The 19,601-nt window shown below is 39.7% G+C and overlaps 1 protein-coding gene across 1 annotated transcript in view; it reads left to right on the top strand.

Annotated features, from left to right (window-relative positions):
* Positions 1 to 19,601, top strand: part of UNC79 (unc-79 homolog, NALCN channel complex subunit) — a 229,275-nt gene that overhangs the window by 159,155 nt on the left and 50,519 nt on the right. The window contains exons 34-43 of the mRNA XM_054692786.1: positions 1,828 to 1,944; positions 4,476 to 4,559; positions 8,012 to 8,114; positions 9,206 to 9,346; positions 12,075 to 12,113; positions 12,980 to 13,092; positions 13,177 to 13,262; positions 14,155 to 14,328; positions 16,194 to 16,262; positions 19,105 to 19,215. Of these exons, the coding sequence (XP_054548761.1) occupies positions 1,828 to 1,944; positions 4,476 to 4,559; positions 8,012 to 8,114; positions 9,206 to 9,346; positions 12,075 to 12,113; positions 12,980 to 13,092; positions 13,177 to 13,262; positions 14,155 to 14,328; positions 16,194 to 16,262; positions 19,105 to 19,215 (1,037 nt within the window). The remainder of the gene's footprint in view (positions 1 to 1,827; positions 1,945 to 4,475; positions 4,560 to 8,011; positions 8,115 to 9,205; positions 9,347 to 12,074; positions 12,114 to 12,979; positions 13,093 to 13,176; positions 13,263 to 14,154; positions 14,329 to 16,193; positions 16,263 to 19,104; positions 19,216 to 19,601) is intronic.

Raw genomic sequence — 19,601 nt, 5'->3', positions numbered from 1 at the left:
ACTATTTGATAACATCAAAAAATGCTCATTTTTAAGTTCACATACTACAATCATGAAAATATATTTTCTCCTAATTTGCATGAATTACTTTAAACAAGTGAATTCTAAGTTGGGTATAATTTGAAATAGTCAGGATGACTAAGACAGTTTGATTTCAGTGCTTGTTAAATGTATCATCAAGTAAATGCATCAAATGTATCATGATTCTAAAGGCATGACTGAATCAGCCCTTTTGGATTTAGCATGCCACTTCGTTAGATACCACCTTCCTCCTCCTCGCCATGAAAACCATGTGTTGGGTAGCTCTGGGTGGTGTGTTCTTGGAGACATACTGCCAGGTGCTTACATACTCTACTAAACGTTAAAGGTTTTTACTCTTAGAATTCTACTGTCTTTAAAAACAACTGACCATTGGAGAAATTATTCCTACTAGAGATTTTAAATCCTCTTTTGAGTCTAATAGATGCTAATTTTTAAACTTGTAAATGCTTATATTTGTGCTTTTGATTTTTGGACTTGTCAAGTGAGTCATAAAATAGTGAATGTTACCGATTAACAATAAGAATGAAATTTTTCCTTTAGTTGATACAGTCATTTTTGTGAATTCAGTTAATATGGACTCCAAGAATTCCCATCACTTCCCATCCCCTCTCTTTTGATCAGTTTATTGTAGCTAATCATGCCATGACTACCATTAATCAAACAGCATGCTAATTACATTAAGAATAATGTTTTAATTGACTTCACATTTCACCAAGTTGCTGCCTTGGTTCCATGATTGCAAAACCTGTGTGTGACATTTAATAGGCTGCCCAGGGGCCATACAGTCATCCTGGTTTCTACTATTTCCTTCTAGGGCATGTAGTTCAGCGCTTCAATTTCTGAAACTGTCCTTCTAAGAGAGTGGATAACCACTGTTCTCAATATCCAGATGTTTGCGATCATGTAGAAAAAGCACATGAGTGATGTTCTGCCTTTCCGGGCTGGTGGCTGGGCTGGTGGGGCTGTTCCCAAGGAGGTTGCTTTCTCACTCAGCAGCCCACTGGCATGAGTGCTCGTCATTGTTTTTCTGGTTTGGAAATGCTTGTAACGTGACATATCATTGATTGGTATTTGTCAATGCTTAACCGCAGGGTCTTACCATTTTATTTTAAAACAGAGAGATGTTCTAGATAGAATAAACTTTTGGACTGTTATCTGAATCATATTTTTCAAACAGTAGGCAGAGGCTCATATAGTGATTGAAAACAACCTTGACTTTGGAGTCAATATGTTTTGGTTTTATGACCAAATAAAATTTGCTGGTTGGTTCCAAGTAACATAATTTCATTTGCTTCAATTTCTCTAAAACTTGGGGTTGATATGTGTTATCTTACTCCAAAATACATACACACACACACCCCACACACAAACAGAGGGAGCTTATGGGTATATAATGGAGATTGAAACTATGTATGCACAAGCTCTGTTAAAGAAAGTTGAGCTATAAATTCAAAGTAGTAGTATCTGCCTTAAATCCTTTTTTTGAAACAAGGCAACATATATAAATAAAAAAGCTGAAAATCATCGTATTCTTGTAACTGGGGCAAATATTTCCAGGCTACAGATAAGCACTCCTAGGCACTGTTTCTTTCTTTACTGAACGAAGAAAGGCATGGGAATAGCATAGTGCCTTAGTTGTGCATTTGGACAGATGCATAAAATTTACCAAACAATTACACATAGTCAATGAAGGTTCAATAAAGATTCTGTATGGATGTGTAGAGCCTTTGTGTGCTGTGGAAATTGATTCCCCCTAGTAATCATCTCCTAATTTCCTCCATTTAGCTCAGTATAGGCAGATGAAAAGGGGATCCCTGGGAGCTCTGACAATGAGCCAGTTAATGAAGCGACAGCTGGAACATCAGTCTAGCGCCCCCCATAACATCAGCAACTGGGACACTGGTGGGTCAAGCTTTTTCTTCCTGTTTTACCTCTCCTATTAGCTAATGCCACTTTCTCTGTGTCCCCTCTGCTCCCTGTTAAGGAATAGGTTTTTCTCTCATGCTCTGTGGTTCAAATAAGTTTTTGAAAAACCAAAGGTAATAAGTTTGTTTAAACTTTCCAGTTGTTCTAGAGCCACCTGTTTGTCCACCTAGGCTGTGGTTCAATGCACTTTTTTCTCTGAGACCCAGATCCCAGATAATAGGTTACCCATCTAGAGTTAAATGATGTGAATGTGTAAAGGAGGGGACGGAACTATTATGATTTCATAATGCAAATTTAAAAAACCAAACCAAACCCCAGATTACCAACAGTCTCTGTTTCATAAACTATAAAGTACCCCAAATAAGAGACTATTAATAGTAATAATAAAAATAATAACTGTCAGCTTAGTGACATCGTGGTCTGCCGGTAGGTTTGGGAATATGAGCTCTGTGTTTTAGTCAGCAGGGTCACCAGCTTGCAGCCGCACACCCTCATGCTCACACGATGGGACTGCATCTAACCTCAATTTTAAAGTAAGAACTGACTCCCATGACATGTCTATTTTGAACATGATCACTGCATTTTCTAAACTTTGTTGCCGCGTTCTGCACATGTGCTCCTTTCTCAAGCCAGCAGTACTGCCAATCCTTCTCTTCTAAGTGCCTGCCTTTCCTTTCTTTTTCTTTCGTAATTTAAATGGGTCATTTGAGTTACAAGATCATACATGTGAAAGCAACATGCATGCACTATGAAATGTCAGCATTTCTTACTGTGATGTGCTTTGGGGACCAGGCTATTTTAGTATCTTGGCTAGTACTTTCTGGCTAGAGTTGTATGAGATTATTTTAAAATCCTTCCATATGACCAGGAATTGTAATGCTACCAAACCAAAATCTGAAGATACTGTTTTGTTTTGTTTTTTTCTCAAAATTTTATTATTTGCATGCATTATCATCTTATTTTCCCCTATTGTTCTTTACAAAGGAAAAGAGAGAGCTAGTCAGGATAGCTAAATCTCACACGCCAGACCCAATCTGACATTTAACATAGTTTTAAATCTCTTGACCTTTATGAGGATTCTTAACATTGTAAGGGTTTAGTGTTTTATCTTCTTTCAGTGGTAAATGGTAGTCCACAGACAAGGGACATAGCAGAGAGACACTGGATGTCCAGGCTTGAGAGTAGAGTGGGGTGAGGTGAGGTCTTTTGTCTACACTAAAGCGGGGCCTCCTCTCTTTACTGAGATGAAGCTATGTAAGGAGCTAAGAATAGAAGCTTTTGTTTGGTTAGTTCTCTGATAATTAAATGTCCAGCTTCAGTTAGGTTGACCTGGGGGCCCCAGAGAATATTTTAACCATGCTACTGTTTTCTGTAGCAAATAGCTCAGCCTAAGCTAATTATTTTAGATTCTGTCTAATTACAAGCTAATTTGACCTCCTCAGTAAAGTTATAAAAAGGCAAATTGATTTCAATTTCCAATCCAAATTTTAATCTAAAAGCCACATGATGCCAAATAACCCATTTAACTGAATTTTTCACTTTTCAATCAAATTTCAGCCTTGTTCATGTCATTCTGGTTTCTCATTTAATACTTCCCATTTACATGCTGTCTGAATTCCTTTCACCTGAGTTTTCCTGGGCTTGTGGTCTATTCTCCAAGGTGGTACTCTAGCCATCGAGTCTATTAGAGCTTCCTCTCGATATTCCTTCCTTTAATAATGCTGTAAAAAGTTCTCCCCAAATCTGAGATCAGAGGAGACTTGATGAACGTGTCGCCCAAGGTTAGGAGGCCTGTCCCTTTATACCACATGCGGATGCAGTGACTCTCTCGTCTTCCAGCGCACACATCGGGTCACACAGACACACCGAGAAAGGCAGTTTCCTACAACACGATTGCTTCACCTCAGTGTGCCCCTGCTCGGCTCACAGAACAACTGCCTCTTCTCCATCCATGCACACGCGGTCACTTGCTTCTTTGCCTCATCTTTCATACAAAACAAATGTTCCTGAAGTGTCTCTCCACCATTCCTGCCCTGCTCCCTATTCCTGTTCCTCATCCCTCTGCCAAGTGCCTGGCATTTCCTTGCTACCAGTTCCACATGTTTTCTGTATGACCTTTCTGGCCACTGCCCCAAATTATCACTTATGTACTTACTGATTTGCATAAAGCACTTATTTCATGGTCACTACATTAGCCTTTCATTTTTGTTTCATTTCATAACAGGAGATAAGGGATTTGAACATTTCTGGGGGGTGGGGGCAGTGAATCTGAACTTCTCAGGGATGGTTATAGATGCGCCCCTGCTTTCAATTGCATTTCATATACCTGAATGGCAGGTTTGTTGTGAAGCCCCCAAAACTCTGCCCTAAAATCTAGGACGTTTCCTGTAAGTGGTAGTAATCAACAACAGCCAAAAAACGGCCCCAAGAGATTTTTGGTAACATTCTTGTATTTTGAATTGTGCTAAATTGACTACATTGAAGACTGAAACTCTATTTATCCACAGAACAGATACAGCCTGGGAAACGCCAGTGTAATGTGCCAATGTGCCTAAACCCTGACCTGGAGGGGCAGCCGCTGAGAATGAGAGGTTAGTTGAGTCACAGCGTCTTAGGCGGTACGAGTTGAGAGAGACCGTGCCATCCTGTATGCCATGTATGCCAGCCACTGCTGAACACTTCTTCAACAGCTCCGTGAAGTGGATCCAACCTTTGCTTTCACACCTCTAGCTCCAGAACGTAGGACATCTCATCTTGGAGCAGTGCCGACAGAAAGTTCTTCCTTCTAGTGATTTGCTAATGCTTGGAACCATGCAAAACAAATCTAGTCTCTCGTAATTTTTTAGACCTTTGGAAATCACCACCCATTACTTATTCCCTCATTTCTAGACCACACAGCTCGAGTTACTTGTATTCCTCCTGATACCTGTCAGTTTCCCATTTCATCCTGTATATGCTTTTCTGAGTTTATGTGTGTTCTCGCTAGAATGTTGAGATCCTGGATGAGTAACTTCTTTTCAGCTATCTGAAACTACACTAAATGCATACTTCACATTTTGCAGCTCAGAGGAGCATGCAGGGAATAGACTATGCCAAGACCATCTGAATATTTATTTTCCAAATTCACCCCATGGCTAGTTAATCACTACTTTTGTTGTTTTTTTTTTTTATTTCAGAAAATAGGTTAGCCTATCATTTATAAAAAAAAACAAACAAAAAACCCACAAATACATTATGACCATATCTCCAAGCTTGTCCTTTAAATCAAGCAGAGCTATTACTCTGTACATAGCACTCCTCTAATGGTCCTTAGACATGAGGCCACATTTATCTCCAGTTTCTGGCTAACCTTTATTTGGCAATGAATAGCAGTGGTTTTAGCCCTTGTTAGTAATGAGATGGAACTCTTCTCATTTATGGGCAGAATCCAGGATGATGCAACAAACGCTGAGGTTTGTCCATGATCTAGTGATGTAGTCAGTGGCAGCAAAAATGGAATGAGGTAAGGGGAACAAAGACAAAAAAGTGACTCTCTTTTACTCTTCACTGTAAAGTACATGGATGCAGCTGGGGACTTCGAAACACACCAACACCTTTTCTTTTTCTCCTGTCCCCAAGATCCCCTAGAGGACTTTTATTAAAATCTCTAGCTTTGAAGTTGGGCCTCAGGTTTTTGACAGCCTCCTGTTTCTGCTCCTAGTTCTGCATAGATTACTAACGTCTTAGGTGTCAGTAGGAGAATCAATGGTGGTGAGCTCCGAAGTGTTGCCCACAACTGGGGGATGATGGAACTGCTTTTGATATTGCAGATGTAGTTGTGATTCATCTATAACAACAGGTAGTTGAGGTTTATGGCTTCCTTTTGGCTTTTCCCACCTTCCCCTTGTACAGTACACTTTGCTTTCACATCATTAGCAGTATTCAGAAATCCTTGATTCAGTCACATGGAGGGTTAATGCCCAATAACTGAACCTGTCTGCTTTTATAGATGACTGCCATAAATACTGCATGACGCATTCTGTGTTGCCACATGGAAAAACTGTTTAATGCTCTTGTCAAAAATGTCTATTCCTTGGCATTTGTATTGGGTAGTATTAGCTTGAAACCACCCAGATGTCTTTGATTTCCCCCCCTTTCTTGACTTTATTTATTATACAATAATAATTAGCAACAATCTTCTGAAAGTTTTGATTCAGAAGTTTCTTCTTAAAATCAATTTCTTAAGTTTCTAGGAAGACTGGGTACATATCACCCTGAATTTTTCAACTTTTAGCACAGGCATTTTGGCATCTGGTAGACATGTTCAAGAACTAGAGTTTTGGATTTAAACTTTCTGTGTTTTGGTTTCTTAAAGCAACTTCATGCGTGTACTATACTGTTTACTAATCAATCATGTCTTCTTTTATCTTTGCCCACTTCTTGCCTTTTCTATTATTAATCAATTTATACTTATGCTTGTCTTAAATACTTTTGCTTCCACTTGAAACAACATCTTTACAAAACAATTAGAGCTCTTTGTTAATGATACCCTTGGGTATGTTTAGGGAAGAATGTATCTCAGAGAGAGCTGACAAATAGAGCAGTGTCATTTGTGTTCCCATTTGGGATCTTTGGAGTGAGAGGAAGATATGTTCAGATACTTTCCTTTTCCCAGTGAATCTGCAGGTCTGCTTCTCATAAACACATTTGATCAGGCAAGGAAGTCTATATAGTATGGAAGCATCTTGGCTTTTCAAAGCTTTTGATAACCACTTTCTCTCCTTGGGCTGAAACACACGGCCTACTTGGCTAGATTTCTAAAATTTTTATTAATTCCCTTAGGAACCAATTCTCTGAATCATTTTCTTTCTTCTATTTAAGATCATAGAGTTTTGTTTTGTTTTGCAGCACCAAGTTACCAGGTCCTTGATGAGAAACAGGTTCTTTAATGACCATGGGCTTTGCGCCTGCCTTCCTGTTTGAAGAACTGAGAGCCTCAGTTATTATTTTGTAGCACTTGGCACTGTTCTGGATTGTCACTTTGGGATTCTTTTGGGGTGCCTTGTACCCACAGTTCCTATCTTTCCGGCAATGGTGGCTTTTTTTTCATGGATACAGTCTCCAAGCTCTCTAGATTTCCTCATCACTGGAGCATTTTGCCAAAGTTCCACTTCCAATTTCTCAGAAGGCATCAAAACCCAGAGTTTTAAACACTGATCTCAATTAGCTAAAGCCACCAATGATTTCAAAAACAGTTGATATTTCATTCATAAACATTTCAGTTTAAAAATTAAGTCTTTGTTTTGGGGTTTATGATATTTATCTCTAAACTAGAAAACAGCAGCTATACTTATTAGCTTACATATCTCACCCTGTGTTGGCTGTAGAGTTTTGGGACCTTATTCTCTTCCCAAATTAGCAATATTCTAGTGTTGGTTTGCATTTGTTATTTCAGAATTGTAGTGCTGTTTGGGCAGTTTCCGTTTATGCCTCCCAAGTAAGGGCTGCAACTCATTTAATGGTACCCTTGACGAGACTCTCTCCACAGCAAATTTTTTCATCTTTGTCCTATTTTCCTGTGGGCACACATGAACTCTTCCTGATTTTTTTTCAGTCATGAAGCAAAGGGCGAGTTAGGAATGCAGTTCTTAAGAAATGCAAACACAAACAAATCACAGTTTTTCTCAAATTCGTTTCTTTTTTTTAATCAACTAAACTTTTTATTCCTTACATCATTGTTCATTTTTTGTGCAGTATTTGATTTCTCCCCTCAGAGGTTTTCCTGATAAATCTCCCACCACCACATCACCTGTGAACTGTCACCATAGTCCTTTGTGTTCTCCCCTCCCGTTTTGACCCCCCTCCCTCCCTCCCTTGCTGTATGCCTCAGAGCTATAGTTTGCTGCAAGTTCTATCTTGAGGGTTTTTCAAAAATGCATTTGGGCTGCTCAAGTCGCATCCCTATAAATGTGATGTTTGGTGGGTTTATTAGCGGAGAATAGGGCTTCCCTTGGCCCACAAAAGTTGATTTTGTTTACCAGTTGTCTCTTTGCTGCTTCCCCAGGTGCCACTAAATCCAGCCTGCTGTCAGCACCCAGCATAGTGAGTATGTTTGTGCCAGCCCCCGAAGAATTCACAGACGAGCAGCCAACAGTGATGACGGACAAGTAAGCTCAGTTATTTTCTTCACCATGTTTACAGGATTTGAGAGTTTGCTCACTGCAAGTTTTGAGACGGTGTCAGAGGAGGCGTGCAGTGTTGTAAGTCTTCGTTTGTTCTTCAAATGGCTGTAGCCATAATGTTGGTAGGCATTTCTTGTTTCAAAAATGCAACATCATATAGGCAACTAGTGCTTATGCCAAGCATTTTTCTTTTTTTAATTCAGATGAGTACAAATAACATCTTCTTGCTATTCCTAGCATCATTTCATATGAATAATCCCCAAACCAGAAGCTCCAAATTGTGAGGATGGGACTAAGTTTCATACTTGATTCTATTCTTGTCCTGCCAACAAAAACCATTTCCTTAATCTGAAAATAGTTGTCACTTCCTGACTGTCTGCCTTCACTCCAGGTTTCCTATAGGATAGAGTCTGAATGCTTTAGTTTATCATAAAAGGCTCTTTAGATTGTAAAGTTATGGTCTTACCACTGCTCATTGGGAACTCTTTGCCAGACCTTCACTTTCTCTAGACTATGCCTGATGTGGTGTTCTTCTCTCCTCTGTGATTTTACGGGTCCCCCACCCCTCTCTGTGCATTCTCTCTCCTAGTGAACTTATGCTTCAAGACCCAGCTTAAAGAAATGTTTTCCTGATTCCAAAAGGCAGAATTAGTCATGCCATTTTCTTTGCTTCCATTGCAATGATATCTCTCTATTCCACCACTTACACATTGTATTTTGATTGCTTAGTTCATAAATATAACAAGCTGTGCATTCCTTAGAGTCTGGGACCTTCTAAACTCACAATGCATTGTGTGGAACATAAATGATTGTTCAGTGAATGTGATAAAAAATAATGTAGAATTTAAAGTTTGGATCGGGAGGTTTCCTAGTAAGGGTGATCCTGAGTTCTACCTTGTGTCTGTTTTTATGTCCATGGTGTTGGTGGCACTGGAGTCTCCTGTTTATTATTAGAATGGAAACACTGATCTTCTTTTGGGGACTTTCATAAGACTCACCAGAAATTGCTATGTATAGTGCTGTTATATCTCGAAACCATTGTTTTCATAGAAAGCATTCCTCTGTTTTCTTTGCAGATGCCATGACTGTGGGGCCATTCTTGAAGAATATGATGAGGAAACTCTTGGGCTGGCCATTGTGGTCCTCTCCACGTTCATTCACTTAAGTCCAGACTTGGCAGCCCCACTGTTGCTGGATATCATGCAGTCGGTGGGAAGGTGAATGTTGACCAGTTTTATTTGGTAGGGAGGAGCCTTATTCAGTCCCTACCTTGAAATTAAAAGCTACCAGTTGAAAGTTGAAACATTTAGTTATCTTATAGATGTTTGATATATGTGGGATCAGCTTAGATGAATGTTAAAAACTGAATGGCCCCACCTTTTGGTCACATTCCTCAGCTGAGACACACTGTCATCAGTCACAGTGCTGGAGTGAAGCTAAAGGAAACTGCACTAAGAAAACTCTTGTTCTCTGTTACTGCGTGAGCTAAAGTAGCAACAGTGCGCAGAACCATGCTAGTTCCTAGGAAGCACTTCATGTGTTTTAGGTATTATTATTATCTCTCTTTATATGTTTTAAAATAGGTTCTCTAGGCACTTTGTAATCTCAGGGTGGCTCAATCATGCAACTTGGGGCACTTTCCTGTAAGAGGATAAGTGAAAATGTACAGTTTCATATTTCTGACTCATAAAAAGGAGAGATACACACATTTTGAGGATTGGGACTCAGCCTGACAAAAGGAAGATTAAGATTAGCTGCTTTGAGAATTTTCCAATTAAGAAGATCCATTTAGTAGACAGGACATTAGAAAGAAAGCAGCATATTTCTTGAATATATCAATACATTAAGTTCAAATCCAGGGATAAGCTGTAGTGCTAACATACACAGCTTATAGGAGAGATTGAATTAAATTCCACAGGAATGAATGAACTTCTCAGTATGTACCTGCAGGTGCTTTAGGCTACAGGCATTACAGCTAGCTAGTGCTTTCAAGACTTTGTAGCTTAGTTGTTGAGGAGGACAATGGTGTATGGAATAACTAGTCATGCAAGATAGGAAGTGATTAAGTGCTATAATGAGTGTTATGTGCTACAGATCTTCAGGATGGAAAAGATTTCTTAGGGAAGGTCTATCTGTAGGTAGTAGGGAAAAATTGGATCCTGAAAATTCGTGGTATTTGAGGGAAGGAAAGAGAATGAATTTTAATGGAGCTAAAACGTAAATTTTTGTTTAATGAAGAAATGCAGATTTCAAGTTAAAGACAAACAGGAAAGCATTAAAAACCCACAACTCCCCAAATGTGTGAATCCCTTCCCCAGATATTTCTGTAGTATACTTAGGCATATATAACCAAAGAGGGTATAATTTTTCTACTTCTGTTACTTAGAAACTGCCAGTGTACCAAAAGTAAGGTGATGATCACGGGGAATGGGAGATAAGGTGAACTATTTAAGTCCTTGACTTTAACCTAATCATAATAACTGTGGAATAAATATATCAGCTACCAGGAACACTGTGGAACTGAGAATTCTTATTAAGTCATGGTCATAATTTCTATCAATATTTTTCAGTTTTAGAACAGATTATTGTTCTAGTCTGTTAACCATCTCCTTGAAATAGCCAATCTAAGTTATTATGTAAAGTGATTTTGTTTGTTTTCTTTTTAACTTAAGTGAGAATAAACCATGTTCAAACACTGCAACTGTTAGCTTTGGAGTTTTGAAGAAAAGGGAAAACAGTAGCAGATACATACTTACATATCCATATATTTAAATCTCTACTTCCTTCCAAGAGACAGGGACAGCATTCAAAGCAAGCTGGTGCAATCTTAGCAACCTAAGCCTAATCACCAGACCTACCAAGAAAACAGATGCACGTTTTTCTGGGTTTCCTTGCATGCCTCAATTCCAGATATGCCACTGTGGATTATGGGAAGAGTTCCCACAAACTATTTCTAGCGTGTCCTAAGACTACATTGGCTCAGCATAACCCTTTCATTTGTCACCCAAACTTTTCTATATGCTTTTGTATTTGGATCCCTCTTAAAATATATTATCTATTTTCCCAGGTACAGCCTTCAATATCATTTACATTTTCTATACCTGAAATTATTGTTTATTTCATTTGCTGATGTTTATCTGTTTACTGATGTTATTATCATGAGAGCCCATAACTAAAACGACTGTTAATGGTATCTGGTATTGCAAGTTGCTAGACCTCTAATCCTTCCAAACAGGTTCTTGGCTTGGTTCCTCTTGTACTTTTGAGTAAATAAATCTCATGCATTCTCCTTATTTGTATCTTCAATATCTTGATCAAGACATGTTATTCTAAACTTACCAATTTAGTACATTCTTTCTTTACATGCTAACATTTCAAATATTTTCCATCATACAGGACTGTATAATTATACTTTTCAAAAATTACATGTTATATATTACTTAATACAGTTACCTACTCAATATGTTGTCGTTTCAACCCAACAATTAGCTGACAAATACCCCTATTGCCTATTTTACTATCTTACGAGATTTTTTAATTTGTGGTTTGTTAGTGGCTAGGCTTCAAAGACTGTATACAAAGAAATGATTTTTGAGTTTAACTAATATGGGTATGGACTGGGTCAAATGCTGTTCTGATAGCTGTCTAACCTGGATGCAGATATCAGATTGTAGATTGATTGTTCAACAGTAAACCACCTTAGAGGCATGCTTCTCTGTGGAAATGCATCTCTGGCTTGATGCAGAAAGCAGGTCTCTCAGGGACTCGGTTCATTGGAACCCTGGAGACTGACCCCTGAGTATGCCTCATCTCTGGTCAAGGAAATTGTCAGCAGTTTTGCATGTCTCCCCATCTTAACTGGAGCCACAGCTGGTCTTACTCCAGTTCTCAAGCTTTTCATCATGAAAAACATAAGATAATCTTGTGACTCTGTTTATCTCCTAGATTGGCATCCAGCACTACTTTTTCTAATCAAGCAGAAAGGTAAGGTCCTACAGTGAGCATAAATCTCACTTTCTTTTCTGTTGCCTGTGCAAGTTCATCCTCTTCTGAAACACCAGCATGTGCACATGGGAGGAGTGCTGTTAGGTTCAGCTGTAGCTGCAAGAGAGCATGTATTCATTTTCTAGCCACGATTTCATTCATTTGTCCTTGCGTGCGTGCACTCATTTTAGCCAACAAATACTTTTAAGCCCACTTTGTACCAAGCACTTTGCTAGATACTTGTGTTTCAACCGGGGGCAAAAGTGACATGATTCCACCCTCATGAAGCTTGGTCTGTCGGGGAGGCAAACAGGAATAAATATTTGTACAAATTTATCATTATAAACAGGGCCAAACACCATGGAGAAAAAGTAGAGTGAGATATTGATAGCACTGGTTTCTTTCACAAGTATTTGTGGAGGGACTACCAGGAACTGAGGATAGCAAAACAGCAAATCCTGGCTCTCAGGAAACTTAGATTTTATAGAGGAAGCAGACAGCAAATCAACATCTACCTCCTTGCAGTTTTCCTCAGAGCAATAGCCAGTGACTTTCTGTGAGCATCTTACTGATAATCCTCATCTCTGGACCCGGAACTTTTTTTCCCTGGGCAGTGTCCAGAACCCTCACCTGTGCCCCGGGGTGGCTGGGGGCAGGCTGAGCCTCCTCTGGTCTCTCTTTCTAAAAACTTACTGATTACAGGGATTCAGGGTGATTAGACTCTTTCAGCTCGCTGATGAAAATGACAGTGGGATACTGTGTAAGGGGACCAGCGTGTCACTGAACTAAATGTGAACACATGCCCCTACACTCGTGCTGGGGTGCCACAATTTCTCGTCTTTTCTCTCCCTGTCCTGCCCCCATAGCATGATGGTTCCGGGCAATGCTGCGGGGGTGGCCAAGCAGTTCCTGCGCTGCATCTTCCATCAGCTGGCGCCCAACGGCATCTTCCCGCAGCTGTTCCAGAGCACCATCAAAGGTAATTCACCCTGGGAAGCTTGCCGCCACTCGTGAAGAGCCCCTGAACACTGACCCCTGCTAAATCTGTCGGTTGACTTTCCAGATGGGACTTTTTTACGGACGCTGGCCACGTCCTTGATGGACTTCAACGAACTGAGCTCCATTGCTGCCCTCAGTCAGCTCCTGGAGGTAGGTCTGCGGGAGGGACACACCAAGTTCCCTCTGAAACTGCAGCTGAGGAAGGCATCCCAAGTAGTTCCACTGCAAAATTAAATTTAATTAGAAATTCAAAACTTTTCATTGGGAAATTGAAATTGAAAACGTCCAGTGACATCTTATGTAATCTAACGCTCCAGGACACCCTCCTCTAAGGGGTGGCACCAGCTTGTGAGCTTGCACCCCGTGGAACCTGGGGCTCCTCGGGCAGGGTGGAGCCTCAAGGCCCAGTGTCATGGCTCAGTCATAGTATTGCAAGGTGGATTCCAGACCTGTGGATTTGCTGTTTCGCGAGACTGAAGTCAATATTTGACTTATGGCTTTTTAGTTTCATCGCGAAGCTTGGATGGACGTGCATCCTGGTCCACTGCTGACTTGTCCCCTCGGTTAGACTGAAGGGTGGGGTAGCTGCGCAGACACGTGTTCATTCTCTAGCCGCACTTTCGTCTGTTCATCCTCATGTGCGTGCTCTCTTTCAAGCCCACCTTGTGCCAAACACTTTGCTAGATGCGTGGGTTTCAACCAGGGGCAAAAGTTCCTGTTGTTGTCACTTGCAGTCTCCAGCAGAGAAGCTTCCACCAGGCATGACACATTGTGTCTCCTTAGTACCTCACCAGCTCACGCCAGATCCAGAAAAGATATTTCTCATATTTCTCACCGAGTCAAAGATCACCAATTTCCCTCCTTAAGTTTATCTACATTAGTTCACTTTTTTCTGTCATTCCTCTTGCCTACCAAACGATTAGATGATTTGGTGGGCACACATATTCTAGTGCGAACATGAGTTTTGAAACTGACGTTCATCAAGTAGCTGTTTGCCTCCCATGCTGTTGCGGCAGTTCATTGTCTATACTTTTGTTTTTAGGGTCTAAATAACAAAAAGAATTTACCAGCAGGGGGTGCTATGATACGCTGTTTGGAAAACATTGCTACTTTTATGGAAGCTTTACCCATGGATTCGCCCAGTAGCCTCTGGACCACAATCAGCAACCAGTTTCAGACATTTTTTGCCAAGCTGCCTTGTGTTTTGCCTCTGAAGGTAAGCCAAGTCTAGGATTTTATTTTAAATTACTTTTTTTACGGTGTGCACACTAGAGAACCAGGGTTTTGCGTGCTGTATTGTTTCATAAAGAGTTGTAATGAATCTGTCAGGAGAGTAGAGAGTATTATTTATGTTATTCTCCCTAAAAGTTACAGAACAAACAGCAATAGCGGTGGGCATTTTGACTTGGTCATTTCATATCTGCTTATTATTAAAAAAAAGTCAAGAAGATGTCAGTAGATTCTGTCTAGAAAATTTTCTCAAGTGCATAGTAAATAAATTACATAAGTAAATAAATCATTTTCCTAAAAGAAGAGCACACCATAATGTAACACTTCAGTTTTAGAGAATAATCTAAGGAAAGCGATTGTTTGCGAATAAAGTACCTGCAAGACCAAGCTATTTCTGCTTGACCGCTTTCCCCCCACCACTAATCCCTCTCCCCCTCCCATACCACCCTCCAAGAACACACACACAGGACACCTGCTAGAAATTTTGTAGTCTAAGGAACAGTTTTGACATGAGACTGTTAGCTCATAATCATGATCCTAGCTGTTAAAACTGGAAGAGACTTACAAAAGGCATCCTTCCCAATGTCCCCATTTTCCAGACTGGGGACTGAGAAATCAAAGAGGTGATTAGATTAGAAGCCAAATCTCTTGGCTCTCAGTCAGGTGTTTCCTTCACTGACAGACTCCTAGAGGTCTTCTAAATCAGGGGTGAACTGAAGGTATTCAGATCTCTTCTAGCAGTGAGAAAGGACGTGGCTGACAAGATTTATGTGCTTCTGATTTGACTGCAAAGTTGATGGGTGGGGTGGAGTGAGATAAGGTGATATAATTGAGAGAATCTTGAGGACTGAAAAGCATCACTCTCTTTTAAGAGGTCCTCTCCTGCCTCTCTCTAGCCAGTTGTCATAGAGAAATGCTGGACTTGTGATGTTACTCTTCCCATTTTTTTTCCCAGCTATTTCCTGAGTTTAAAAACACATTGGGGACCAGATGAATAGCTTGTTTTCAGCCCCTTGTTTAAGGTCCTGTAACTGTCACATAGAGCGTGTTAAGTAGACCAGTGGGTCTCTTTGAATGTACTTGTGAAATACTTGTAGAATTTATGTAAAGATTCTGCTAGATCTGATCTGGGTACTACTTCTGATCACTTTCTGCCTTTTTTTAGTCTCTGGGAAAAACAGTAAGACATTGTTTGTTCTTATCAGTTAAGAGAAGTGAATCTCAAACTTTAGTGTGCATCCTTGTCCCTCCAGTAAACTCAATTTTAAGAGTATATTTCAATGTGGAGTCTTGCCAAAATAAAAGGTTCATGAGACATGATTTTCTCTTATGGAAATTTTACTGTTTTTCCCCAGGTTCTTGTCATTTCTTTTAGAAGCAGGGAAAGGGCAGATGAAACTGGCTCTTACTGGACTGTTACACCTAATCGTTTTAAAATAGATCTAAGTAGTTTCTGTTCTAATGTGGCCTTTCAGACTAGTGTACCTCTTTGTAGTCAGACACGTTTAATATCTCCCTATCTCTCTGTCAGTCTGTCCATCCATCCATCCACCGACCCGCCCACCCATCCATCTAGTTTTTTATTCAACTCTATCTGATTTAATTTTAGGACTATATCTCTGAGAAATAGTTTAGGAGCTATGTTTTATTATTGTTTAACATTGCTTAGTTAAAAAATTAAATCTGAGAATGACCTTTTTCTAATATGAATATATGACATGGGAGACTATAAAGAGGCAGCTGTAATATTTCTGATTTTTTTTTATAAAGTAAATGCTTATAGAAAATATATGGAACAACAGATCTACAAGGAAGGGTACTGACTTTTACTTTTTTCATATTTGTTCACAGTGTTCTTTAGATTCCAGTTTAAGAATTATGATTTGCCTCTTGAAGATACCCTCTACCAATGCCACCAGGGTATGTATGTTTCAGAAAAACACATCCAATTGATTATTCAGTTATTTTGAAGCTAAAAAGCCAGGCATAGAACAATACTGAACAAATGGTTCTTGCATGCTGAGTACCTCACAGCCAGCCTCCTTGCCTCATGCTGGAGCACTGTCTATTAGGAAGAGCTCTGATATACCCCAACATCATTTAAAAAACTGGTCCTCTTGTTCCTGGGCCACCCACCATTCTAAGCATAACCCTTATTGTGTTGGTTCTGTGATTTAGAATCTTTGACAACTTCTCATATCTTTTAGGATAACGTCCAAATTCCTAAATGTGGCATATAAGAAGGTCCTTCCTAATACTGCAGCAACCTTTCCACCTAGTCTTCAGTTGCTTGTACCATCCGCCATGCCTCCTGTGTCCTTTCCAAATCATTGGCATTACCATTATCAAATATGACAACCACCGTTTGTTTGTTGAGGACTTAACATAATGGCAGGCATTGTGCTGAACATTTCTGCTCTTAATTTCATACCTCCTTGCTTGGCTTATTGCCTGCAATGCTTTATACCCTTGTCAGTGTGGCGAGCTCCTTCTCATTCTTCAGGAGTCCATTCAAAAATGCCCTATCTTCTGTAGCAACTTCCTCCTGTGTCAGATCCTGTGCTTGATGGAGCTCTTATATTAGTACCTGCAGGGTACTGAAGTCTCCCAGGAGGCTGAGCGTCACAAATGTGGCTCATTCACATTGCTGAGCTGCATTATACACATTGGTGCAATGGTTTGTATTACAATGGCTTGTAACTACTAGTTAATATACCAGGAAGGCACCCCCCTGTAAATTTTTACCTTGACTGTGTTTTCATAGACTCACGGTTTATGGTAGGAAGTTGTAAAGAGACCATTTGGTCTAATCTGCTCATTACAGAGAAGAAGATAGGCTCAGAAGGATGAAGTGTCTTGGCCAATACATACAGCTGGTTAGTGGAAAAATTGAGACTTGAATCAAGTCCTTTGACTCCAAGTATGGTACCATGTTGCCCTGTTACCATGCTGCTCTTCTAGATATCAGGAAAGTTTTGTATAGGTTTGGGTTCAAGTTTCCCTTTTTAACCAGTAGAAATATGTCAGCTAGAGACGTATTCCTCTCCTCATTCATACATCATCAGTGTTTCAAGGTAACAACATTTATACAAAGAATAAGTTTATAGATTTACGCAAAGGATACTTATTCAACAGTCGTAGCCCAGAGTTTATTTAAGATTACTTATATGGAAAGCACTACATGAGTATCTATAGGGAATCCAAAGCTTCTTTTCATTCTTTAGGATTCCATTCAAAAATGCCCCTATCTTCTGTAGCAACTCACTGCATGAATTTCTGTAGAAAATCAGAGCAACTAACATGTGACAAATGTGCTTTTGTATCAGTGAGGAAAAAGGATGACAAAAACGCTCATGTCCTTTGATTTAGTCACTCCTTTTTCTGGGAAATCTATTCTAAAAAGAAAATTAAAGTGCCTATTTCTGGCAAAACCATGTCTATTGAGATATCATTTATAATAAAGTGTGACTTGTGGCATTAAAGTGGATGATTATGAAGAATTAAATAGCATCAGTATTTCTTGTATTATTTTTATGTTAAATGAATAAAAACAAAATGCGGGATTGTATATATGTAAGAGTTCAACTAAGTAAACTGGGGTGCAATGAAGAGGGGAAAAAATCTATCAAAATGTTTTTGCCAGGTAGTGGCATTTGGGATAACTTGTTTCCTCATCTGAACTTTCTTGCAGACCTGTGTTTGCACATGGAGCATGCATTAATTTTGTAATCTAGACAGTAAGGACTATAAAGATTGAGTTGCAGTGGGAATCATGGCATGGGAGTCTTCTGGAAGGTTGCCCGGCAGTGTGGGTTTGAGCTGCATTCTGTAGCTGTGTGGCCTTAGAAAGGTCACTTGCTTGCTTACCTGCTTCATCACAGGGATGCCCAAGCCTCAGAGCTTAGTGTGTGGATTAAAACTGCCAGGGATGGAGCGCTTCCTGGTCCTAAGGGCCTTTACACATCTTCTATAATTCTCACAGCTCTAATAGCTAGCCTCATTGTACAGAGGAGAAAACTAAGTCCAGAGAGATTAAATCATTCTTCAAGGCACAGAGAGCTTGGGTTCAGAAATACCTGTGTGAGATCCCAGAGCTTGTATTATTAACTATTGTACCATCTCCCAGGATAGTTTTTAAAAATTTGAATGAGATGCATTATATAAAGTCAGTCTGACTATAGCTGACACATAGTAGGTGCTCAATACTTGTTTCTGAATGACTCAAAGAAGCATATGGATCTAAAACTAACCCTTTATAGATGGGATTCACATGGGGAAACCAAAATGGACCGTCTTTTCTCGATAAACAGCAGCAGGAGGCAGGATCATGATGAGTTTTACTGAAGCTAATAGTACTTTGGTGCTTACATGAAAGGATGGTTGACTTCTGGAGGAACTGCATCTGATGAGTCCATAGATTCCTCAAAATCCTGAGAAATGAGTGGACGATCCTACCGTAAACCTCAGAGTCTCATTGCTTGGGGTCAGCATGAGGCTAGGGTTGGAGTCAGGTGGGTGTATAAATGATGCCACCTGGAAAAAAATTTTTTTTAAGCAATGAAATGATTAAATTGTGTTTATTGAGCCACTGATTGATGGTGCAGTTCCGGTCTCGATAGACAGTCAGCCCTGCTCTAGCAGCCACCTGGCAATGGATTTGAAATTGAAAAAGAATGGTCCCCTTCAAGTATCATAAGACTTCAGCACTATTTTAAATGAAATAATCAGCAGTTGATTTTATTTGACCTCCATTTCATTGCAGAGTTTGTTGGAACCATTCTCAAAACTGCTCAGCTTTGTAATTCAGAATGCTGTTTTCACTTTGGCCTACCTGGTGGAGGTGTGTGGCTTATGTTACCGAGCTTTCACGAAGGTAAGGTTGCAGATGTTTTTTTTTTTTCCTGGGAAACTGAAAAATGGCAGAAACGTATTCTTTTTAATCAGTGTGAAATCCCTGTTAGGTCAATTGCTTCAATATAGCAAAAAAAAAAATGAGGTTTAATTCCATGAGGTTTCAAGTATTATATAAAGTATTATTGAAAGGAAACACTTTACACACACATCCTAAACATGCAAATTTGGAGAACTGAGGATCATGTGATTTAACAGAGAAAAAGTACTTTGAATGAAATAATGGTTTAAATAACCTCCTAAAGTCCTCTACAAGTTCACCATCCTGCGATTAGTGGATAAGCCATCACTACATAGCATTTTTATACTCAAAGTAGAAAAATAACAGCTTGTCATTTGTAAAAGCCT

Source organism: Talpa occidentalis, unplaced genomic scaffold (genome assembly GCF_014898055.3).
Source record: "Talpa occidentalis isolate TD23 unplaced genomic scaffold, MPIMG_talOcc4v2.1 talOcc4.11, whole genome shotgun sequence".
In the NCBI taxonomy this organism is placed as follows: Eukaryota; Metazoa; Chordata; class Mammalia; order Eulipotyphla; family Talpidae; genus Talpa; species Talpa occidentalis.
This window is presented reverse-complemented; position numbering and strand designations above follow the sequence as displayed.